A 25,498-nucleotide genomic window follows, 5' to 3' on the forward strand; every position below is an offset into this window, starting at 1 on the left:
CAGTAAGCAGGGACATCTTCACTAGATCAGGTCACTCATAGCCCCATCAAGCCTGAGCTTGAATATCTCCAGGGGTGATTTTTTTCCTAACATGCAACCTAAATCTCTCCTTTTCTAGTTTAAAACCATTACCTCTTGTCCCATTGCTACATGGCCTTGTGAACAGTTCTCCTTCAGCTTTCTTATAGGTACCTTTCAGGTGCTGGAAGGCTGCTATAAGGTCCCCCTGGAGCCTTCTCTTCTCCAGGCTGAACAAGACCAACTCTCAGCCTGTCCTCACAGGAGAGGTGCTCCAGCCCTTTGATCATTTTTGTGGTCCTCCTCTGGATGCACTCCAACACGTCCATGTCCTTTTTGTGTTGAGGGCTCCAAACCTGGACACAGTACTCCAGGTAAGGTCTCATGAGATCAGAGCAGAGGGGCAGAATCACCTCTCAGTCTGCTGGCCACACTTCTTTTGATGGGGTTGGCCTTCTGGGCTGCAGATGCACATTGGTTGCTCATGTCCACCTTATCATCCATGAGTCCTTTTCCTCAGGGCTGCTTTCAAGCACATCATCTCCTAACCTGTATGGATAATGGGGGTTGTCCTGACCCAGGTGCAGGACCTGCACTTGGCTTTGCTGAATCTCATGAGGTTCACATAGGTCCACTTCTCCAGCCTGTCCAGGTCCCTCTGGATGGCATCCCATCCCTCTGGCACATTAACCTCACCACTCAGCTTGGTGTCATCAGCAAACATGCTGCAGGTGCACTCAGTCCCACTGTCAAGATCATTAATAAAGATATTAAAGAGCACTGGTCCCAGCGCAGACCCTTGAGGAACTCCACTTGTCACCACCTTCCATCTGGACTTTGAGCCACTGACCACCACCCTCTGGATGTGACCATCCAGCCAATTCCTTATCCAATGAACAGCCCACCCATCAAATCCATCTCTTTCCGACTTAGAAGGGTGTTGTGGGGGACTGTGTCAAGGGCCTTGCAGATATGCAGACAGATGACATCTGTAGCTCTTCCCTTGCCCACTGATACAGTCACTCCATTGTAGAAAGCCACTAGATTGGTCAGGCAGGACTTGCCCCTAGTAAAGTCATGCTGCCTGTCATGAATCACATCCCTGTCCTCCATGTGCCTCATCATAGCTTCTAGGAGGATCTGTTCCATGATATTCCTGGGCACAGAGGTGAGGCTGACAGGTTGGTAGTTCCCAGGGTCCTCCTTCCTCCCCCCTTCAAAAATGGCTGTGATGTTTCCTCTCTTCCATTCACCAGGGACTACACCTGACTGCCATGACTTTTCAAATGTCATGGAGAGTGGCTTGGCAAGTACATCAGCCAATTCCTTCTGGACTCTGGGATGCGTCTCATCAGGTCCCATGGACTTGTGTATGTTTCACGTTCCTCAGATGGTCATGAACTTTATCTTCACTTACAGTGGGAGGGATTCTGTCTCCCCAGTCCCCATCTTGTGGATCCTCAACTTGAGAGCAGTGAGGAGAGAGGTTGCCAGTGAAGACTGAGGCAAAAAATTTAAGAACCTCAGTCTTTTCCTCATCTGTTGTCATCAGTTCCCCATTGTCCTCATCAGGGAAGGGGTACACTTTCTTTAACCTTCCTTTTTGGATTCATGTACCTGTAGAAGCCCTTCTTGTTTTTCTTGGCATCCCTTGCCAAGTTCAGCTCCAACTGCACCTTGGCCTTCCTGACCTTGTCTACACAACTGGGCAACATCCCCATACCTTTCCCAGAATACCTGTCCCCACTTCCACTGCCTGTGCAGTTCCATCCTGCCTTTTAGTTTGACCAGCAGGTCTCGACTCAGCCATGCTGGTCTCTTGCCTTCCTTGCCTGACTTCTTACACCTGGGGACTGAGAGCCCTTGATTGAGTGCTTGGTCCTGCACTTGGGTCACAACAACCCCAGGCAGTGCTAAAGGCTAGGCTGGGGGTATTTGTAAACAGCTGGCCAAAGATGAGGCAGCAGTGTGCCCAGGTGGCCCAGAAGGCCACAGTCTTCTGTTAGAAACGGTGTGGCCAGCAGGACTAGATCATTGCCCTGTACTCAGCACTGGTGAGGCTGCACATCCAGCACTGTTTGGTTTTGGGTCCTCACTACAAGGACATTGAGGTGCTGGAGTGTGTCCAGAGAAGTGAAGTGGTGAACAGGTTTGGAGCACAGGTCTGATGAGGAATGGCTGAGGGAACTGGGATTGTTTAGCCTGGAGAAAAAGGAGTCTGAGGGGAGACCTCATTGCTCTCTACAGCTACTTAAAAGGAAGTTGTATGCAGGTGGGTGTTGGTTTCATCCTGATTAACAAGTGATAGGACAAGAGCAAATGACCTCAAGTTGTGCCAGGGGAGCTTTAGATGGGATAGTACGAAAAATCCTTCTCCCTAAGGGTTATCAAGCACTGGAACAGGCAGCCCAGAGAAGTGGTGGCATCACCATCCCTGGAGGTATTTCAGAGATGTGTAGATGTGGTGCTAAGGGACATGGTCCAGTGGTGAACTTCAATGATCTGCTCCAAGACCTTAAGTGATTTAAAAATCCTAAAGAAAGAAATCTTACACCTAGAGACAGTCCCTCATTAATCCCTTTTATTAAAAAGATCTGAAGGTATTTGGACTCCATCTAATCGTTCTGCTGGCACCATCTGTCTTGATGTGGAGGCCAGAACTCAGAATATGTCTGTGTGATTTGATTCCCCATAGCTAAGTGGAGTATTTATGAATGAATGTCACTATGATTATTACCCCTCAGCTGGCACTGGCTTCTTGGAAGCACACACTCAGTAATTAATCCCACTTCAATACTGCAGGGCTGCACCAGTAAAAGGTGTCTTTCCGTATTCATACTCATATTCATAGTGAAGTCCATTACTTAGTTGATTCAAAGCTGTTCCAGTGTACAACATCCTTGCAGATATGCAGAGGTAAGAGATTTCACATCCTTTCAGGCCTTTATTCCACTGAACAAAAACACAGAGAGGTTTTCCTTTTGTTGTTAATGTGCTATACACAGATCATCCCTGAAGCGTGCACCTGGGAGACACGTACCGAACACCACTGATGTCACGGTGCATTTAAGCTCCTGTAGCACTTCAACTCGTGCTGATGTTGCCACACACAGCCAGTGCACAAGGGTTAGTTTCGAGTATTCCCAAAATGAGGAGTCATGTTTCAGGAAAGTCATGAATAGATGTCTGGTTTATCAGCCTGTGCCTTCCTGTGATGGACAGCAAAATGTGCTTCAAGTACAGACCCAAACTGGCGAACAGTGAACATTTTCTCTTCTAATCTAGTGAGATAAACCCACAATGGAGTGGGATGCTTCAAACTCTGAGGAGCTTAATTATGCTTTTCATTCAGATGTCGCCAAGGAGAGCACTGCCTGTCTTTGTTCCTCCCCTCTTTGCATAATCTCTGCTCCCCTGTGCCAACCCTCTTGTCCCTGTCCCCGTTCCTCTCTCTGGGGATCCCAGTGAGGATTTCCAAAGACTTTGGGGAAGACAAGGCTCTCTCATGGTGCAGGAGGGATTTGGCTGTTGTGCCTCCATTCTAGTGGTCCCTATTACCTTATCTTTTAATGTGGATAGATGGAGCCTTCAGGAAGCTCTGACACGTTTAATTAGCATAAACATTTCTTTTTTCTGTATGCTGAACACTTTCTATCTGGTGCTTTTTCCCTGTTTTCACAGCTGCCCTCCGTGCATCTCATAGCATTTCCCTGTTTGCAGAAGAGCCTTCTGATCCAGTGGGAGGCTACAGTTTTGAGCTGGATACAGATACCTTACATATTGGAACTAATTGTGTAGCCCAGATGATTTACCTTTAATGTCTGGGAACACTACAAAATGTCCCTGGCTACCACAGTATATCTCAGTGCATGTTCTTTGCAGTAATAGATCAGCTGTTAATGCGTGCCTTGCTCCAAAGTCTCTTCTACATTGGTACTTAACACTGATACAAGTAGCTTATTCCTCAAGAACATAGTCAGTGGCTAACAAGGCATCAACTGCAGACAACTCTGTAAGAACATCCCTGTCCAAGGCAGGAGGAAAACTCCAGTGTATAAAAAGGCTGGATGGTTTTGGAAATAATCTTTAAGCACCTCTAGCAATAATTAACTTTCACAGCATCAGTTTACCACTATCTGATGCGAAGGCCAACTGCTTAGACCTTTGCCAGCGTTGACTGTGTGATTAAGAAATGGCTAAGGCAATTGTGAAATTAAGCTAAAGCCCAGAAGTGAATTTTCAAAGACCCCTTAATTTTGGCCTACTCCAACAAAAGGAAAGTCAGACTTGGCAGACTTGTCAAAACTCCTGGCAAAGATCGTGTTTGCTTGCTGTGTTTGCTTTTCTGGGCAAACAAACATGGACTGGGTTTGTATGGAATGGGAAAAAAAATACAGTCAGGGCAAGACTGACTGTGTGAAGGTGCCTGCACCAACTGACAGCTGATCTCACAGCTGGGTTCTCCCCAAAGGGGGATGATTCACTGCTTTTAGGAGTTGACACAGCATTACTGAATCTGAATATTGAAACTGCATCAGATTGTCCCAGAGATGTAATTGAGGAAGTAATATCAGCCACTGTGGGAATTCCATCCCAAGATGTGACAGGAATTCAATGACGTTACAAGGACAGTGGGGTGTTGGAGCACCTTCAGAGAAGGGCAGCAAAGCTGGCAAAGGGATTGGAGCACAGGTCTTATGAGGAGTGGCTGAAGGAACTGGGGTTGCTTAGTCTTGAAGAGGCTTGAGAAGACTTTATTACTCTCTACAGCTACCTGAAAGGAGAGGGTAGTGAGGTGGGGGTTGGTCTCTTCTTCCAGGCAACTAGCAGTAAGACAAGAGGAAATGGCCTCAAGCTGCATCATTAGAACAAGCTGCCCAGAGAGGTGGTGGAGTCACAATCCCTGGAAGTGTTCAAAAAACACGTCCTAGAGTGCTATGTGTAGAGTTTAGCTGACAGGGTAGTACTAGACAGACAATTGGACTCAGAGGTCTTTCCCAGCGTAAAGATTCTGTGAAAAGTCCTAGACATTATGGTGTGCTCACTCCCCCACCACACCCCCTTAAACCATACCCACCAGTGGGGGTGATGATGGCTCCATGCAGCTGAGGCTGGACTTTGGGAAAGGGATGGCAATATGCTACCCAAGGGCTGTCCAGAACAGTGGCCCAGACCTCCTGCTGATATGAAAAAGTGTCAATTACCTTACTCTATAGTGGACAGCCCAGAGCCCTCCCCGCTCTCCTGAATCCCCAACAGCTGAATCCCCAACATGCCAGGATCCCCTCTTGAGCAGGGACACCTGCCCGGGTTACTCCTTGAGGATGAGCAATTCCTCACTGCAGCAGACTCTGCTGAACTTTGAGCTCTTAGCTAAGTGATAGAAAACACTGACTGCACATACAGAATCTGTTAGACATACACCACTGATCAAGTCTGGGACTAGGGCTGGATCTGGCCCCACTTTGACTATTCTGAAGACCAGTTTAGAAAGCAAGGGGGTCCTTTCTGAGCCTCATGACTCAACAGGTCTCCCTGACAGTTTTGTACAAGCCTGTCCTCTATGCACTAAATAAAATCAGTCACAGAACTGTAGAGGTTGGATGGGACCTCCAGAGATCATCGAGTCCAACCCCCCTGCCAGAGCAGGCTCCCTAGGACAGAACGCACAGCCACCTCGCCATCAGACTTCATAAATCACTGTTGCATTTACCATCCAACTTTGCTACCTCACTGGTTCAGATCAGTGAAGTACATTGTTGCTTCTCTCTTACAAGTGCAGTGCATGACTCTATCCATGTCACTAGTAGAATTACCCTTGGTCATGGCAGCATCCAGATGGCTCTGGGCCAGGGGAAACAGAAACGGGAGTTTCACAGAGACTTAAGGCTAGCGCAGTGATCCCTGCCAGGTTCCTGCCAGACCTTATTTGTATATACCTGGATCATCTACCAGGTTAGATCTCTTACGTCCCTGCATTCTGTGCACCCCCCTCAGTGACCTGCTCTCAGACTTGCTTTAAGGTATGAGCAAACAAAACCTGCTGTGAAGTAAAGCAGAGCTGGAGTTGAACTGTATCAGCTGCTGGACAGGAAACATCCATAGCATGGAAGAGCCGTGGTAAACATGAGGTGATGTACAAGCCCCTGGCACCTACTCAGGGATGTGCAAATTGAAAGTATTTTGTATTTCTCTGACCCAATGCCAGTAATCAGAGCACACTCTGCAGAAAGGCAGAGGTGGCTGTCAGCTTTCTCAGACCCTACAAAGAATGACACAAATGCTTCTCTCCTGCTTGACAACCGGTCCCACCGTTAAGCTGTGACACCGAAGTTGCATCCTTCTGTCTTAGGACATCAGCATGGTACTTTGTCAGGAGGTTAGTCCTCCCAAAGGCAGTAAGCAGTGACCAAAGCCCACTCTTCACAGGACTTCTGGCTGAAGCAAGAGAGATGTGCTACTCATGCCAGTTCTGCTTTTGCACATGTCCACAGTGCTTTGCAGCTACACAACTTAAGTGGCAACAGCAGAGAGCAATGAGTTTAGATGGCACTTAATGCAGCATTACATTGATTGCAATTTAAACACAGGCACTGGTTCTGCCCACACCCTGCTGGAGAAACCTAAACATGAGCCAAGTACATGTGGTTTCTGCAGAGTAACTTGTCAAAGACTGACATCTACTGACCCACACAGAGCCGTGGCTGGTGCCTTACAGCACCTGTACCTCACTACCTGACTTCAGGCTGGGTGCTAGCAACCCCTGCGAAGGCCACAGAGCCCCGAGGATCAAATGTACCAGCCTCATGCAAAACAAAGAGAGAATCAGAGCTAAGGGCACCCCTTTTGCTGGGGCGTTGGTATCTACTCTGGTTTTGCTCCAACTTCCCATCAAGTGGGTGCTGTTCTGCCTCCTGGACAGCCGCCATCTGATTCCCCCGCTCTGCGCAAGCACCACTCACTTCACAGTGAAGTAGCAGGTGCAAAATACAGAGAATAAGATTGAGGCAATTTAAACCCACTTAACCCTCACCAAAATAATGCTGAAAGCTGCAAGGCAGTGGAAAGTCAATTGCCTTCTCTTCCCTCCGCAGCAGTGAGATGGAACATTTAGTCTCAAGGAACCAAAGAAGAGATTTTGCTAAGTAGCTGGGGTTGTGGTGTGGCAAGACTGAATTCACAATAGGTTTAAGTGCTGATATAATGTTATCATCACCCCTAAGAAAAATAGGTGAGAAAAGGCTAGATCAAAGTCTCCTGACCCGTTAGTAAAGGAAATGCTGACACTAGCTGTTTTTTGAGACAGGGTGGTTCAAGCTTATCCTCAGATTTGTCTGATCTTTGCTAAGGCTGTAGCAATACCTTTCTTTTTAAAGGAACAGTTATCAAACACCTTTGGAAGCTCTTCAGGTCAGTTACGATTACCAAAAAAAAAGTCCCCCAAAAACCAAACAAAATACCTCACAAACACTCAGACCATGATTTTATTTTTATCAGTGTTAGACATTTACCTATTGCCAGCAAAAAAAAAAAAAAGCAAAAACCTACAACCCAAAAAAGTCAATCCCCAAACTGACTGACAAGATCCTTCAACTCTAAGATAGGAGGGGCTGCAAAATAACTATGTGATACCCTGCACTAGAGGCCTGGAAGGGTTCCACTGTACATATTTAATTGAAAAATCGCATTTTTCTTTAAAAAAAAAATCATTATCCTTTTTAGCTCAGTACATTCTTGAGTACATACACAGCCTTACTCAGAGGGCAGCTCAGGGTCAAGAATATACTTGCTGTTACTAAGAACGCTGTTTTGCTTGGATGCTCACCCCTGCTATGCCTCTCCCAGGCTTATCCCCTTCCAACAGCCACAATGACCATATCCCCTTAGATCCAGCGCGTCTCAGATGCTGCCTCTGGACACAAGCAGAGCTGGCTTTGGGTAACAGCTTGGTGCTCTGTGGCAGGTGCCCCACATCGGGAGCGTTGCACAGGGAGAGCTGAGATGCTGCCAGAGGTACCAACCACTATGGAAGTAAGAGATGTCTGCTCCTCTCCCTGTTCATGTGGATGGGAACTCTTCAGAGGCAAATATACTAAGTGGTGTTAAGACCAGTAGACAAGACTGCAAGGTATCAATTTCCTTGCTAAAGGAGACACTTCAAAAGCTGCTGCAGCACATGGTCACTACAAGGTTTCTTAAGCCTGAGGTATTTGTTTAACTTTCATGAAAAACATTCGTTATCAAAATGTATTTTATTCTTAACAGCATAATTAAAAAGCTATGGATATCCCCAATTATCATTTCCATTTTCTCTTGCAACTACAGAAAGTCATGTTATCTTGCTTCACCTGTCATTGGACAGAGGCCAGGTACCTCAATGTTTATGAAAAATTGATTTTTACCAAAACCAGACATTTCTGACTAAAGAAAAATGCCTGCTAAAATGAGCAAGAGATCCAATGTGAAATATTTCGCACCTGGTTCAGCAGAAAAACTGTGGTTAGCTAAAGTAGGAAAACTAGAATCTTTTTATGCCAGGCAGAGCAGATGGTGTTAAAATTCCTCTTCAGCTTGTCTGGAGCGAGAGCATTTCAGTTGCAGCAGCCTCTCCACCGTGTCTGCAATCGTACGCTCACCATGCACCTTGTTATCGCGGGTGCGGATGTTGACCGTTCCACTTGCTTTCTCCTTCTCACCAACAACTAGAAACAACCAAGATGCAAAGCAATGAGCTTAACATTTAGCAAGTTTTGTTCTCCCCCATTTCCTTAAAACTTCAGCATAGTAAACAAAAAGTCTAAAGAGCTTACCACTACACCAAAATCTTCTTTGCAGTCCTCCAAGCTCCCCCCACTTACTCTGCACCTTCCATCATCTCATACCATCTAATAGGTTTTACTATGGTATGAGCAGCAACTTAGCAAAGTATCAGTAAAGGGAAAAGTAAACAGAGCAAGTCCATCTTGACTTACTTCTTACTAGAGAACCACAAATTCAAAATGAGATATAAACATAAAGTAAGAAAGGCAACTTGACTGCAAGTAACAAATAGGCATTATGTTTTCTTTACAGAGACAGCAAGACAGTTTACTGGAAAACCCCAAAGCTATTTTACTTAAGCGTTAAGATACAGATACTGAGGTAACATATGTATGTTTCATTACTAATAAAAGTTTTATATAATATACTTGGAGGCTGCTACAACAAATTATATTCCCAGGTTCCCAATCTACTTGTAGTGGGACAACTCTTTGAAACAACCTCTGAATATAACTTAGGTAAGGTTTTGTTCCCCCGGTAGGCTGATGATTTGTTTGTGGTCTTGAAGGTAAAACATGGTTATGTCTTACCTCTATCATGTGCTTAAAGTTTTAAAGAACAAAAGAACTTTATTCCTGAGTCCGTCAATTAATCTGAGGGTAGTCAAAGGCTCCTCCTACTCAAACGGATCCCACAGAGTTTTAGGGTCAATGCTAGTCTCAATTGACGTGACCACTAACATGGTGCTTCAAGTCACATACTTGAGTAGCAGTTTCAAATTATCCCTGCATCACCCTCTGGTGGAAGTCTTCTGCACATGCATGTTTAGCTCAGAAGTGCACCACAGCTGAACACAGTGGAAACACTGTACTACTTTCACTATACTTGCAACAAGAGCATAAATTATTGGGGGGTGGAGTGGAAAAAATGCTTAACAATTTGACTGAAAAAGGGCAAGATGTTTTTCCATGTATGCCTCCACACTGCTGACCACAAGGACCTTTTTCTAACACAGCAGTAATGCCTTGGGCCACAGTGATTTCCTTTCAGTGACAGCCACATGAGACAGAAATGCCTATCATGCAAGGAGAGGCTCTGTGGAATGGAGACTCTCAGGAGCAAGGTGACCCAAAACACCACACACCGCCACACTCACAGAAGAAACATCCAATCTTTTAACCTATGCAGGAAGGTCAGACAGGGCAAGGTAATAAACGTGCTATACATTACCCAGAATAAAGTTATACTGTGCAAGCTGGGCATTTCTGATCTTCTTGTTCAGTGTGCACCCAGGATCTACATCAACATCTGCCATTAACCCAGCATCGTGGAAGTGCTGCCTGACCTAGGGGACAATAGTATTTACACCATCACTATAGGATATTCGTGACAACAAACTATTTATGACTTAAAATCTGAAGCCAGTCAAGCTTATCTGACCTCTAAAACAAAGGCACTGTCATTGGTTCAGGCACTGCAGATGAGCTCAGTTCAAGAAATGGAAACAGGTCAGCAGTTATGTGTAGACACACTAAAGAACTAAGCAGTGATGTGAGTATCTAATGTGCTGGACTCAATTTGAGTTCAATATGGTGAAAGGCTGCAGGATGGTCAAAGATTTTAATTTTTTTCCTCCAGACTTTTAGTTATGTACACAGGCTTGAAAGGAACACAGGATAAGGTCTGCTGGATGCTAAATATGCAAAGTCCCATCTTCATCTTTGCTTTAGCAAGATAGTGTAGAACCTGAAGGGTAAGACAGCTTTTGAGCTAGAGAAAAAACTATGTTTTGTAAAACCAAAAGCCTCACAAAGATTAGCACTTTTTGTTTAGATATCCAAAATACAATTTCAGCAGCTGTCATTATAATATAAAAATGATACACTGCAGTAACATTTATCTGGGATGTATGCTATTAATCATTAATAACCAACTAAATCTCAACTAAATCCTGTATCATGAAGCCCCCAAACCACATACATCACCTTTTGAGCATACTCATCACACGTTGGTCCCACCGGTACCACCATCACCTGCTGTGGGGACAGCCAGAGTGGCCTTCAATAAAAAGACAAAAGAAGTTTATACAGCTTTCAGTGCTGTTTTTTAAGTATGAAAAATCCTCTTAACATATAGGATTAAAATCTACACAAGAGATTCATAAAGGCAGCTGCTTAGAGTGGTTTCAGTGGTGATGGCAGCCCTGTATTTGTTGCAATTTATCTCCCTTAGCATCTAGAAGGATTGCAGCGTGGACAAAAGAACTTTTTGACGTGAAGATTTGTGTTTTACAACAGACAACAAATCATAATTGAGTTTTGCTTATTACTAACTGATCATGGGAAAACATTTACTTTTAAGTCTTGCTATAATCAGAGGTGTCATCCCCATTAGATATATGGCTGCAGGTTAAAGATGACCTACAGGACTCATTGCCAAGTGAAGTTGAGATACAGCTTGTCTGCCCAAGGTGTGTATATGTTGCACCTGCATGAGTGGCATATTATATTGGGTTTGTGTGGCAAGGTTTCAGTAGTAGGGGAGCTCCTGTGAGAAGCTGCTAGAAGCTTTCTCCATGTCTGATGGAGCTGGCTAGTACTGGCTCTAAGACAGACCTGTGGCTGGCCAAGGCCAAGCCTATCAGCAATTGATATCCGAGTTAAGGGGGACAAAAAAAACCCCTGCACAACACCAAGCCCAATTGCAGCCAGAGAGAGGAGTGAGAAGATGTGAGAGGAACAACTGCAGACACCCAGGTCAGTGAAGAAGGGGGAGGAGGTGCTCCAGCAGCCAGAGTAGACACTCCCCTGCAGCCTGTGGAAAAGACCATGGTGAGGCAGACTGTCCCCCTGCAGCACATGAGTATGATGGGGGAGAAGAGATCTACCCACACTTCAGAGGTTCCCACAATGGAGCAGGTGGCTCTGGAGCAGGCTGTGACCCCATGGGAAGCCCATGCCAAAGCAAACTCCTGGAAGGACCTGTGGCCCCATGGACAGAGAAGCCCACACCAGAGCAGGTTTGCTGGCAGGACTTGTGACCCCAGGGGGAACTCACACTGCAGCAGTTTGGTGCTGAAAGACTGCACCCTGTAGAAGGGATCCACACTAGATCATGAAGGTCTGTCTCCTGTGGAAGGGATCCATTGCTGGAGAAGGGAAAGAGTGTGAGGAGTCCTCCCCCTGAGGAGGAGTTGATGCAGAGACAGTATGTGATGAACTGAACACAACCTCTGTTACCCCCTTCCTGTGCCACTGCCAGGGAGGAGGCAGGGAAATGGGGAATGAAGTCAACTTTGGGAAGAAGGGAAGGGTGGGGGGAAGTGCTATGATTTGGCTTTATTTCTCAGTATCCTACTCTGATCTGATTGGCAATAAATTAATTAATTTTCCCAAGTTCAGTCAGTTTTGCCCACAACAGTAATTGGTGAGTGACCTCTCCCTGTCCAGCTGAGGATGGACAGTGGTAGAGCAGCTCTGGTGAGTGCCTGGCATCCAGCCACAGTCAGTCAAACCACCACACATACCTAGAATAACTTAGTATCTAAGGAAGATGGTTCAGAAGGAATGGCCCTGCATATGGCATGCCTCTATAGCATGCACGCCCAACAAACCCTCTTGATTTAGGCAGGCTTGGCGCTAATTCCTCTCCAATAGAGACTGTTTGCTCAAACTAGAATAGTAAGTTTTCTTTTCAACGTTACCATTTGCCTCCATAGTTCTCAGTCAGAATGGCGATCATTCTCTCCACAGACCCCAAGATAGCCCGATGAATGATAACTGGTCTGGTCTTGTCATTACCATCATTGCTGTGAAGAAAGGTTTGGGGGTTTTTAAATGTAAGGTTTTTTTACTGATGCAAATATATGTCTGTAAATCACAGGAAAGTTAAGATTACATAGCAATTAAAATCACTGCTTACCTGACAAAGGTGAGGTTAAATCTGACTGGCAGCTGAAAGTCAAGCTGGATTGTAGCACACTGATGGTAGCGGCCAATGGCATCTTTAATCTGAATGTCAATCTTAAAACCAAAGACACAAACTTTTACTACAGTTTAAGATACAATCATAACCGTCTGAAAGCGAAATCACTGTTTTCAGATGGAAGTTTCACTCAATGCAGAGGAACTATACATGTTTTTTAGGCAATACACTTTTTTTCCAGCCTACATTAGGACTTCGATGATTTGCAGGTTCTGATGCAAAAAATCTTACAGCTAAGAACAGCGAGACACATTACTTCAGGGGGGAACTATCTTTAGTAACCTGGAATATTATTTGAGAGTTTCAGTGTGGGACTTTCTTGGGCCTTTTCAGTGAGTGAATTCAGCAGCACACAGGTGCCAGCAACTGCAAGATCAGAATGGAACACATTCCCCCCAAAAACGAGGTTTGTTCCACATCAAGCCAGCACACAGTATTTGAATACTTGTTGCTTATGTTAGAAAATTGGAGCATGGACATGGGATGAGAATCCTAATATTAAATAGTCTCTTACTTACAGGGATCATATTGGTCAGTGACATTTGTTCTGACTATGAGTATCTACAGTCAAGCCTTTTCGTTCTATTGCATCTTACACTTTAATCCTGAGTAAACGTATGATACAAGTTAGACAGAGACGGGTAGTAAATGGTAGATTTATAGTGTCCTGACTTCATCTATCACATTGCTCTCCTACTCATCCTTTCACCAGTATGGCTGTATGCCTTATTTTATGTATCAAACAGGACAGTATTTTATAAACTAGAGTTCTAAATGTCTTTCAATTTCACATTCAGAAGCCGGAGTTTATCAGAATTCAACTTGTATCAAAATAAATTTACAACCTTCTTTGTTTTTCAAGTCACCCAGTTGAGACAGTAGAGAAAAAAATCCAACTAGTTTAAAAGCACACCCTAGATGTAGAGCTTAACTTAAAAACATAAATTTATCTAGTTTTCCTTAAAAGCCCTATAAAAAGCTACATGTTTGCTCAGTTTACTTTGGCTAGAGTGTATTAGGAGCAAGTGTAAAGTTAATTAAGGTTAACAATGGCTCCTACAGATATTTGCCTTCTTTCAAAAGAACCAAGGAAATTACTAAATGTTTGCATTTCACATTATGAATGATTAGCTGCTGTAACACATTTCACCTACAACTCATAAAGTGAATTGATTTAATTAGCATAGAAAGAAATCAGAATCAGTTTACTAGATGACTGAATAGAGACATAAACGTAGCCTAGGTTTATTAGGGAAAGATTTACAAGCAATATTGTAAGGCGCTCTGTCCTTATGCTCAAAGACCAGGAAATTTCTGAAGAGCCTCACTTAATCTGGGCAAACTGAAGAGACTGGTTGGGGTTTTTTTAAAGCAACAAAAACAATGCAAGGGGCTTTTTTAACATACCAAAATTCATCAGCAACTCAACGCAGCTAAAAAGCCTGTGCTGGTAAAAGCAACATTTTTCAATAAGTTGTTTAAACTGCAAGTTTATTTCATTTTCCTCATGACTTGGGATTCATTTGTTGCCCAAAGGATTATTTCTAATGCTGCAATTGCACAGATCTTAGGGTGCCACCTTCTGTTCATGTCTCTCACTAAACCAGTCAGTTCTGTCTAAGCAGCAGATAGTTTACACACGTAAAGTGGGTTTAATTAACAAGTGCTAAAGCTATGTGAAAACCAGGCTCACACAGTATTGTTTCTCTCTCAAAAAAAAATCTGAATTTATGCATCTTGAAAACCACAACATTTCATCCAGAGAGCATCTTAATGTAGCACTAGGTAATTATTAAAAAAAATTGCCTCTTCCAGTGTTGTACCAGGTTGCCAGTTTAAGAATCAGTTTTGTTCTATATCCTCCAGAACCAGTGATTAAGAAACACATGTTGACACTGAAAAGCTTAGTTATAATGTTACACTAGTAGGGAGTGTGCAGTAATATGAACGAAAATGCAAAGTCTTTACCAAGATGACCCAAAACCATCTATTCTCCCACTTGCTCATAGTAAGATATTAAAACCAGTCTTTGTTTATTAACAGCATTTTGTGTCCATCTGTATTTGTTTAATTAACTTAGAGGAGGACATTAACTAGATGGAAGCTTTGTGGTGGTCAGGTATCTATTTGAAGTCATTTGGCAAACATTCTGCCAAAGCAGATACCCAACACTTGTCCTTCTGAGGAAAGCAAGATCTGACATAACTCTGGAAACAGTATTTGCAAGCTGCTGCTACTGCCAAAATTACAGAAGCATCAACGGAAAGGAGAAAACTCTGTAACATTCCTTTGCCTCATCCAAACAGAAATAAATGCTTAACCCAGCAAGGGGTTAGCAACATACTCACCTTAGGTCCATAGAACGCTCCATCGCCAGGGTTTAACTCCCACTTCTCACCAAACTCATTGAGGCTGTTTTCAAGTTGCTAGAGGTAAAGGACAGACAGACTCAGTGTTTCTTAATCATTCACCACCTTTCCACGTTACAGCATTGTGTCAGCTTGCTGCTACATATCTGTGACACTACCACGTTCTCAGTACTTCTCAGCTACTGCTGCCACTCATTTCTGAAAAGGGAAAATTTCAGAACAGGCCAAGCAAAAAAAAAAAAAAAGAAAGCTCAAATGTAAACAATCTAAATTAACACATTCATTTTGGAAGGGGCCAAAGAAGCAGCATTAGCTAGGATGCAAGATCTTTTTATGCTAGATTCAAAATTTGTAGAGGGGATTCATCCTAATCCACTTAATGCTGATTCCTTTCCTGTCTTCTTCCCAGCACAGCACCTGCAGGGGCTTACCCCATCCCTTTCATCATGAAGGCAGCCTTGCTTTTGCAAGATGGCTTATTACAGGGGCTGCCAGAATTGAGTCTCTTTTTTTTCCAAATTATCAAAAAATGTAAGGAGATAGAGAGAGCTAAGTTGATTATGACATGGCAACTGTTTCTACAAAGAGTAAGCTACTTGGAGCCACCAGACTGAACTGAAGACAGTTATTAAAGTCATACTGCTCATGTCCAGCTGCCACTGTACCAGCCAGAAGGCTCTGTGTTCTACTAAACTTCCAGCTGCAGCCTTGCTTCCATATAAAAATTTAAGACTACTTTTTACCTTTTCAGCTTGATTCCACACTTCAATATCTCCCAGGTACTTTTCAGGACGAGTGGAGAGGTTGAGTTTAAAGGAAAATCCAAAAACATCATACACAGTGCGCAAGAACTGCAGACAACTTTTTATCTCCTCTTCAATCTTTATGGGAACAGAAATAAAAGTCTCAAACAGGGAAAAATCAGTTAATCTGATTCTAATGCCCAATTTACTTCAGCAGCTGCACATACCTGCTCCATAGCACAGAATATGTGAGCATCATCCTGCTGGAACCGGCGTACTCGTGTGAGGCCTGTAAGAGCCCCTGAGAGTTCATTGCGATGCAGGACACCAAAATCAGCCAAGCGCAACGGCAGCTCACGCCACGATCTTGGGCGATGATCAAACATAAGGCTGAAGGAAAAGTTTATTACTTGAAGCCCATCCAAAATCAAACGTCTGCAAACAACAGCTGATGAGAAGCAGACAGAATCTAAGCAGATGCCCGTAAGGCCAATGATGTAATCTGAATACAACAACCACAAGCAGTTAGTTTTGTCAAGGAAACAAATGCAGATATCCTTTTATAGCTGGCAGGCTTCCCCCACCTCACAGAGAGAAAATAAAACAGTTACTAAAGCTGAGCATTAGATCCTGGATGCCTAAATTGCCACAAAACTGAGAGTGCCCTAGTACCTATTTTAGATATCCCTGTTTTCAAGTACATAGGTAAGATTCACATCTAGAACACAGTCACTGCAATGATGGAAGAAATTAAGCTGCTCAGTGTCTCCAGTAAAGAGAGTAGACTCATGAGAGGCAAGACTCATAATTACATCACCTATGACAACATCACATCTGGATACCTGAAGATAGCCATCTTTATAACTAAGCAGGCAGAAGAAACAGGATTTGCCTTATTTAATCAGCATCATCTCTGATAAACTGGATTTTCTAGGTATTTACCAGTGTCCTGGACAGTTCATAGGCTTCAGAGCAAAGATTTCTTTCTCCACTTCAAAGGAAAACATGTTGTCACTGTAATGCTGCCAGTGCCCTGAAGTCATCCATAGTTTGCTGTTGAACACATTTGGAGTGACAACCTCCTGGAATCCACGTTTTCGATACTCACTCTAAAACAACAGACCCGGTATTACAATAATTAATAAAAAAGTAATGGTACTCAGCCTTCAATCCATAGCCATAAAAATATACACATGCTGTCCTACAAAAGCATGCCAGGATACATCCCTTCCACAAGCACCACCCCTCCTTAAGTAATTCCTCTCTAGCAAGCAAGAAGAACAAGTTTCCTCCCTGGAAGCAAAGCAGCAGCCTCTAATTATTCTATGACACTTGGTAGTACATTGCAGCCCAAAAATACACTAAGAGGACAGTCTTTAAATATTACAACAGGAAGATCAGGATTTTTTCCTACATATAATTTCATAACAAACAGTTCTACAAAAGCAAATTTATAAGTTTATTAGAACAAATCAATATGCATCAGTGGAACGGCTGTAGCGTATGCTTAGCTGTGCTATTAGACATCAAAGAATTAATATTATAAAATATCATTATCACAGCTTTAACCAAGGGCATAAAGTACTCGTAAAAACACAACTTAGCAGAGATTGTGACAAGACCAATTCAAAGAAATCAGGTTTCTTTAGTTTCACAGTTTATGGAACTAAGAGATTAAAACTAACTTGGAATGAAAGGCTATTAACTATTGTATGTAGCATGCTGTTACATATTTTTCTAAAATTAAGCAATTTCTTCTATCGTATTTCCAAAAGACATTACTTACTCGGATGAATTCAATTAACGTGTTATAAATGTAAGCTCCTTTTGGCAAGAAAAAACAGCTACCAGGGCTGAGCTCATGAAAGAAAAACAGTTCTTGGTCCTGCAAAAAAACCAGTATTTTAAGAACTTAGTATTTGTACACCCCTTTTTTCACTTAACATTCATATATGAATTACTGACTGGGCAGTAATCAAAAGGGATTTCTTTTTAAAAAACAACAAAAAACACCCCCACAACCCCCCTCCCCCAAAACAAACAAACAAACAAACCACCAAAACACACACCCAAAAATCAATACAACTAGATTGGATGTATTTGCATTAGCATTTATATCTCCAGCAGTACTTATGGAAGGGAGTACTTATGTTCAGGTTCCCATTTCATTACTGACTCTCGGAAACTTCACGTTTATGTCTATGCCTCACTGTGCTCCCACTGTGTCAGGTTTGGAGCCCTCAACACAAGAAGTACATGGACCTGTTGGAGTGTGCCCAGAGGAGGGCCACAAAAATGATCAAAGGGATGGGCCACCTCTCCTATGAGGACAGGCTGAGAGTTGGGCTTTTTCAGCCTGGAGAAGAGAAGGCTCCAGGGGGACCTTATAGCAGCCTTCCAGTAGCTGAAAGGTACCTATAAGAAAGCTGGGGGAGAACTGTTCATGAGGGCATGTGGCAATAGGACAAGGGGTAATGACTTTATACTAGAAAAGAGGAAATTTAGGTTGGGTATTAGAAAAAAAATCTTCAATGCGAGGGTGGCAGATCACTGGAACAGGTTGCCCAGAAGTAGTGCAGGCCCCATCCCTGGAGATATTCAAGGGCTAGACTTGGTGGGGCTCCGAGTGACCTGATCTAGTGAAGATGTCCCTGCCCACTGCAGGGGGGTTGAGCTAGATGACCTTTAAAGGTCCCTTCCAACCTAACACATTCTATGTTTCTATGAACGTGTAAACTGTAGTTGCCTGATGTGGTGACAAACTGCGTGTCTGAGGTCTGCATATAGTGAATTCTTCTGATGTCCTAGCAGCAGACCTTCTAACAGTGCTCAGAACTATCAATTATCTGACAGGAAAAAGTACAAAACCAAAACCCACCAAACCAAAAAAATTTATGAAATGTAGCACAGATTCTGAAATCATACAGAAGAAAAGAACTGTGAGTGAACAGGCTACAGCAAGCTGTGCAGGAAGGAGCACTGCCTGCACACTGCACTGTTCACAGTCTGCAAACCAAAGAGTTCATGTTCTGTTTTGATTGATCTATGGAATAAGGACATCATCATATTTAAAACAGCGATGGTCTGAAGAGAAGTTATTTGCTTTAGGACTTTTAATGCTCATTGAGAGAAGAGTACCTGACTTTGCAACTCGACTGAAAACAGAATTGTGTCACATCTTGGTTGTGGCAAGTATACTCTGTCTGCAAGATGCTTCTAGTTAAGGGGTTACATCCACACAGTGCTTGTGAAATATGTTACCAGAAAGAAGTCTCACCCGACCAATTTTTCTGTGATCCCTGTTTTTAGCCTCCTCCTGGAATTTCTCCCATTCTTTCAGCATCTTTGAATCTGGGAATGAAATTCCATAGATCCGCTGGAGGGATTCCATATCGGCCTTGCCTTCCCAGTAAGTGGAAGAATTCTGCATGCAAAAAATAAATGGAACACTGAAGAAAAAGAGGGGCCTCCACATTTTACTACCACTGCATGTCTTTTCATAGCAGGCAGTTATTAATACATCACTATTATAGAACAATTAAGACCTAAGTAGAGTTTTCAATTCAGAGCAGTGATTAGAAAAATCCATAAAGAACAGGATAAGTAAAAAAGGTTTCAAACTTTCTCGTTTTTTATGCCTGTTTACCCTCTTTATAGCCATTCTCTTTTGACTGATTATTCACACTCAGCTGAGCAAAAACTATAAACTCCAGTTGATATAGTTCAACCAAGCCTTAAGACACACTCATGTTCCTACCTGTGCTGCAAGTCCCAGACCTGGACACATGCTAGCATACAACCCTTTCACACTTCTGACACTGAGGTTTTTGGACAAGTTACCCTTTCACAGCATGTTCTTGGATAAGCCACTCTGGTAATGCCCAAAGAAAGTAACATTTTCAGTTAAAATATTTGTTCCAGGCAGTTTCAGCACTTACCTTATGAATTTTTATGGTCTTTATCTTGCCGGTATGCCTGACATGAGGCCCTCTGCATAAATCAATCAACGGACCACACCTAAGAACAGGAAAACATTTAACTCAATATATTTCATTCTAGAAAGATTTATCCACTGATATTAAGATGCACACGTAATTACCTGTATACTGTTGTAGTTGGAGTAGTGACCTTCTCATTCAGGATGCGACACTTGAATTTATTATACTGAGAAGAAAAGCAGCACACATTTGTTAGCTCCCTGTTAATCAAAAGAACTGGCCAGCAGTTTCAGTTATTTCCAAACCTGATGCTATGCTGCAAAGAGGTTTATAAAAGATCAACAGTCAAGTACTGCATTCAGTTTTGGGCCTCTCACTACATGAGACTGAAGTGCTGAAACATGTCCAAAAAGCCACAAAGCAGGTGAAGGGTGTAGAGCACAAGTTTGATGAGAAGCAGCTAAGTGAACCAGAGACCTTATTGCTCTCTACAGCTACCTGAAAGGAGGTTATTGCCAGGTAGGTGTTGGGCTCTTCTCCCAAGTAACAAGCAACAGGACAAGAGCAAACAGCTTCAAGTTGTGCCAGAGGAGGTTTGGATGAGGTATTTAGAAAAATTTCTCACTGAAAGTTTTGTCAAACACTGGGACAAGGCTGCTCAGGGAAGTGGCAGAGTCCCCATCCCTGAAGGTATTTAGAAGAAGCGTAGATACAGTGTTTGGCACACAGGTGTGTTTAGTGGTTGGACCTGGCAGTGGTAGGTTAAGCTCTTTGCCAACAAAAACAATTCTATCACTCTGTAAGTAAAGGACCAAGCTCCCAGGGAACAGGTTGTGCAGTCTCCATCCTTAGAGATTTTAAAGGCACAACTGGACAAGCCCTCAGAAACCTGGTCTGATTTCAGTTTTGACCCAATCCTCTCTGCAGGATATTGGACTCAATCTACAGAGGTACCTTCCAACCTGAATGACACTTTGATTCTACTGACATTTTAACAGTGAAAAATGTGTAACAACTCTCTCAGGAATGCTGGATGATTATTTGCTACCAGGTACTAAAGAGAAGGGTTCAGCTTTTAGTGTTATTTGGATTTTCTCAAAAGTCCTCATTCTAAAAAATGTTTTATGAAGCTTTCCAAATGCATCAGCACATGCAGATACAATATCATCACAGCATTTTACTAACAACCAAAATAATACAGACATGCAATATAACTGCACAGAATGTACTGCAAACACAGGCCCGTGGGGAACAAGTGAAGAATGTGCTTTCAGAGTTTGCTGAGGTTACCCAGGTGAAGAGTGAGAATTCTTAAGCTTGCATAAAATCTAACACACATTCTCAAGAACCCAAGAATTACACCATTGCTCTTTTTTTTGTTAAATATCACAATTGAGTGCCTCACAATATAACACCTTAGAAAATTAATTTGATAGACCTTCCTCACCACTAAAGAGAACATGTAGCTAAAGTTACAAATTAAATAACTGCATGATACTAGAAACAGTCTTCTACAACAGCCTACCTTAAACATTTCAAGCAGTGTTTCCTTCTTCACTTCCAGTCTTTCAAAGGCTTGTTTTTCCTTCATTATCTTTTTGCATAAAGTTTCCAAAGCAGAGAAGTCATTACTAGATACACCCCTAAAATAAACACACACGAAGTGAATCATTCTTGCTTTCACTTGCTCTTTTTGCTCCAGTTGCAATGCACTAGCTTGTGGATAGGGGACACTGCAAAGAACAACGTGATTTCCAGTAGCACAGACAACTTAGTTCTGACAACAAGCAGGTACAGAAATTTTGCTCTGACTGCCACACCCCACCCCCCTGCTTCTAAAAAGGGCAATATAAAACTTACCCTTCCTCAAGGAACATGTCATAATAAAATCCATTTTCTATTGGTGGGCCATAGCACAAACAGCCACCATAGATTCGCTCCATAGCTTCACCCATGATGTGAGCACTTGAGTGCCAGTATACCTGATGAAAGCAAAAGAAAAAAAGGGGGGATGGCTGAATATGCACAATGCACTTCAGAGTACTTTACTTAAAACCTTTCCTGAAACACTTGGGATGCAGATCCCACATTAGTGCAACTGTCTGTGGAATGGAAGACACCTAACCAGCAATGCTCTCATCTTCAGGCACAGTAGAAAATTGTTAACAACTATTGCTGAAATGATTCAAGTATTGTTAGGATGTCAAGAAGCTAGCTCAGAAATGTTTTTTCTACAAACTTCCATCACCAAAAGGTGCACTTTCAACATGAGGTTGTGGTCTTAATCCAAAGATTTTATGCATGGGAAATCCTGCACTGAAGTAGAACAGTTCATGAAATTAAAAATTACATTCCACCTCATAGTACACCTAAAGTTTTGACAACTTAAAAGCAGATCTGTAGGACTTCAGCCTGGTTTTATGTGTGCAGACCAGAAACATAAATTTCACATGCTTCATTTTCACTTAGCCAGTAAGAAACTTCTAAGTTTGAATGCAAGACCTCGGTGATAAGTAGGACTGACAACTTCTGGCACCATTTTTTCCTAAAGAGAGCATTTACAAACTTATGATTGTACACAGACAACAGTTTTGTACTCAGGATTGTCTGCAAAGCCATTGCTGAAGAGGTCAGTTAAAAAAAAAACAACTCCTTTACATTAGCATGAAGTTTACAAACTCAAAATTTTAAAAAGAAATTATCACCTAAACTACAGGAACTGCTAGCAGACTTGTCTGCAAATACGGAGCAGAACGTACATTACCTGTAGTACTGCATCTCCCTTGTAAGGGGCTATTAGAAAATGCAGATGTACCTACACAGCAAACCTGTTCACATGTAAAGATGCAAATAACTACTTGAAGCTAAGTTTAATGTAAATCCAAGGGCAAACAAGTTTTGGTAGAAGATACTCACTGCTTGAGCCTCTTCATCTTCAAACTTAAGCAGCTCCAGGGTACAATCCTCCTCCAAAGGACGGTCTAGATCCCAAACCATCTTGTTCACTTTAGCAATAACAGTGTTGTCAGCTAAGCCCTGACTACAAATAAATATACAGGTTACCTTTTGAAATCAGCAAGAAGTTCCCCAAATTTGCTTTCCATATCGAATAAGATTTTTTGAGAGTGCTCACAATGGGTACAATGTCATACAGAAATTCCAAATAAAAGAGCAGTTTAGCCTGTCTTGAACATACATGAAAATCCTACTCACATCTCACAGATGAGATGTGAAAATAGCACTGTACATTGGACATTCAGACATTAAGTCTGACTTGGAGGCAGCCACTGCAAAGTACTAACCTGACATCAAAGTCCTCTTGCAATAGAAGACCCTTACCTTGATCCCTAATCACAAAAGCAAAGAAGGTTCCCATAACAAGTTATGTAAGCATGAAAAAAATCCCCTCAGAATCACCCAGATTTTGTAACCTTAACTGGTAGGGTCTCCAGTATGCACTGTTCAAATCTACTCAACAGCAAGTCTGAATAACAAAATACGTACAATGCTCCTTCTGCTGGGTATCTCCCATGCAAGTAAAAATGCACTTAAGTGAAAAACAGTCATACTGTTAACCCTGAGAAACCAGCTGAAATGTCATGCTGCTGTCATCTTCCTCAAGTTGATGCAAGCTAGTTTGCATGTGCTAACATTTAGTCTACTCATTTCAGAGTAAATTTATTTGTGCTAAAAGCTAATTTGCTATGACAGTACTTGTGAGGAAAGATATGCAAGTAACTAGTGACTAAAAAACCTGTTATATTCTTATTTCATAAACTGTATCTTCATACAGCAAAAAAATGAACTCCAAAACTGTAACCCTACTGGTTACCTCCAGTTTAATATATACAAGATGCCTTTAGAAGAGTTAAGATAAATTACACATTATCCACAGCTACAACCTACATACATTGAGTTGTCTGAAAATGACTGTGTGCATCACAGAACGGGATCATACCTAATTCCACAAGCAATTTGATAAGGAGTAGTCTTCCAGGATTCAGCATCAACCTGTTTGCCATCAGGTAATGTAACTTTAATGGGTTTACTGTCATTTGCAGCTCTTTCCGCAAGCAGCACATCATGTTCAGCTTTAAGTTTATTGTACATCTCTAAACGCTCATTGATAAATGCAGGCCAGGGATTCAGCTACACATAATGAAGAGAAAAAGAGAAAAAAAAATATCAACAGATCATTAGTTATCTAACATCATGTTACAACTCAAACAGAACCAACATACTTGTCTCAGTTACGTGACCATATGTACATTATGTGCTCTACGTAACACTTATTATTAATTATATAATATTGATAAGATTTCAGCTTAATGAAAAGTGCTCTGACATGTACCACTGTACTCCTGCTTATTAAAACTACATGTATGTTAATAAGCTACTCCACAGTTCATTAAAGAGTAGCTTAATAAGCTGTAGGACAAAAATCAACCAGAAAAGGTTGTGGAAGGTCAACATAACTTTTTGCTAAGTCAAAAATCTGAGGGAACATCTGTAGCCCAAGCCACTCACACAGGAACTGACTCCGAACCACATGTTATAGAATGACATGAGGACTATCAGCCTGGGCATAACTGAAGTTATTGAGTTACACAGCTGGCTCAGGATCAGTGCTGGCTAGCAGCTGGCATTCTGTGCACGGTCAGAGGGATCTGTGCTTGCCCACCGTGAAGACAAAATAGACAGAGCACCTGAGCCAGGTTTTCCTCATTTCAGAGATTTACTGACTACTTCCTGGCACAGAGGCACAGTGAACAGAGTAACTACCTACGGGTGTCACAGACATGCTCCCATTGCGCCAATATAACTCGGTGTAGAACATCAAGTGTCACCTCATGTCAAACTTTAGCAAAATAAAAAATACCGGGGAAAGGAGTAACTGTAACGCCAGATAAACTCTTCAGCGGGATGAACTGCTGCGATGCACAGGACAGCAACCAGAAGGCGACATCTTTCAACTCCCCCAGGGCTCAAGGGCAACTCACCTCCATCCGCCCTCCATCGTCGGCCCCTTCCTTCATTTTCTTCTTCCCGCAGTCTGCCTTTTTTTCTTCCCCAGCATTTACCTGAGGAGGGCGAACACCGTTTCCTCATTCTCCAGCAGTCACTCACACCTATGGCGCTTTAACTCCCTTCTAGCCCCGACCCCCACCTCCACGGGAAACCCCAGCCCAGCTCCCCACTCTTTAATTCCAGCGCCCTGCGACCCTGCTCCCCCGGGGCCGGGGACACCCAGCTGACAGTGCGAGGGAAGAGGCCTAGCTCACGCCTACCGCCAGCACCCGTCCCCTGGCACGGCCGCCCCCCCAGGCCCTACGCGGGAAGAAGCGGACGCCCCGCCTCGGGGCATCCCCCGGCCCGCGGTGACAGGGAGCCGTGCTGAGGAGAGAGGCGGTGCCCCAGCGCGGCCCACCGCCGCGATGCCGGAGCCCACCTGGCTGTCACCACCCGCCATTGCCACACGCGGAGCCTTCCAACGCAGCGCGGAAGGGGCGGACACAAGCCCGCGCAGGCGCTTCCCGGCCGCCGCAGCTGATGCAAGAGGGGGCGGGCGGCGACCCCGGTCCGCCCCGTCCCGCCTCATCACGGCTGGGCCAATGGGGCCGGAGAGCCGCTCTGTGCTGAGGTTCGTGGCCGGTGTTCGCTGGAGTGCCCGGCAGCCCAACGTGGC

At 43.2% G+C, this 25,498-nt stretch overlaps 1 protein-coding gene across 1 annotated transcript; it reads right to left on the minus strand.

Annotated features, from left to right (window-relative positions):
* Window positions 1-7,484: 7,484 nt before the first annotated feature.
* Window positions 7,485-25,297, minus strand: TARS1 (threonyl-tRNA synthetase 1). Its single transcript, XM_084278832.1, has 19 exons — window positions 25,262-25,297; window positions 24,813-24,893; window positions 23,771-23,961; window positions 22,729-22,852; window positions 21,673-21,794; window positions 21,338-21,455; window positions 19,974-20,038; window positions 19,813-19,891; window positions 19,152-19,298; window positions 17,661-17,759; window positions 16,817-16,983; window positions 16,102-16,264; window positions 15,875-16,012; window positions 15,111-15,188; window positions 12,700-12,800; window positions 12,482-12,586; window positions 10,764-10,836; window positions 10,009-10,123; window positions 7,485-8,720 (listed from the first exon to the last, which is right to left on the minus strand). The coding sequence occupies exons 1-19, from the start codon at window positions 25,280-25,282 to the stop codon at window positions 8,572-8,574; spliced, it is 2,136 nt and encodes a 711-aa protein (XP_084134958.1). The 5' UTR covers window positions 25,283-25,297; the 3' UTR covers window positions 7,485-8,571.
* Window positions 25,298-25,498: the final 201 nt, after the last annotated feature.

Source organism: Gallinula chloropus, assembly GCF_964237585.1.
Source record: "Gallinula chloropus genome assembly, chromosome: Z".
Taxonomy (NCBI): domain Eukaryota; kingdom Metazoa; phylum Chordata; class Aves; order Gruiformes; family Rallidae; genus Gallinula; species Gallinula chloropus.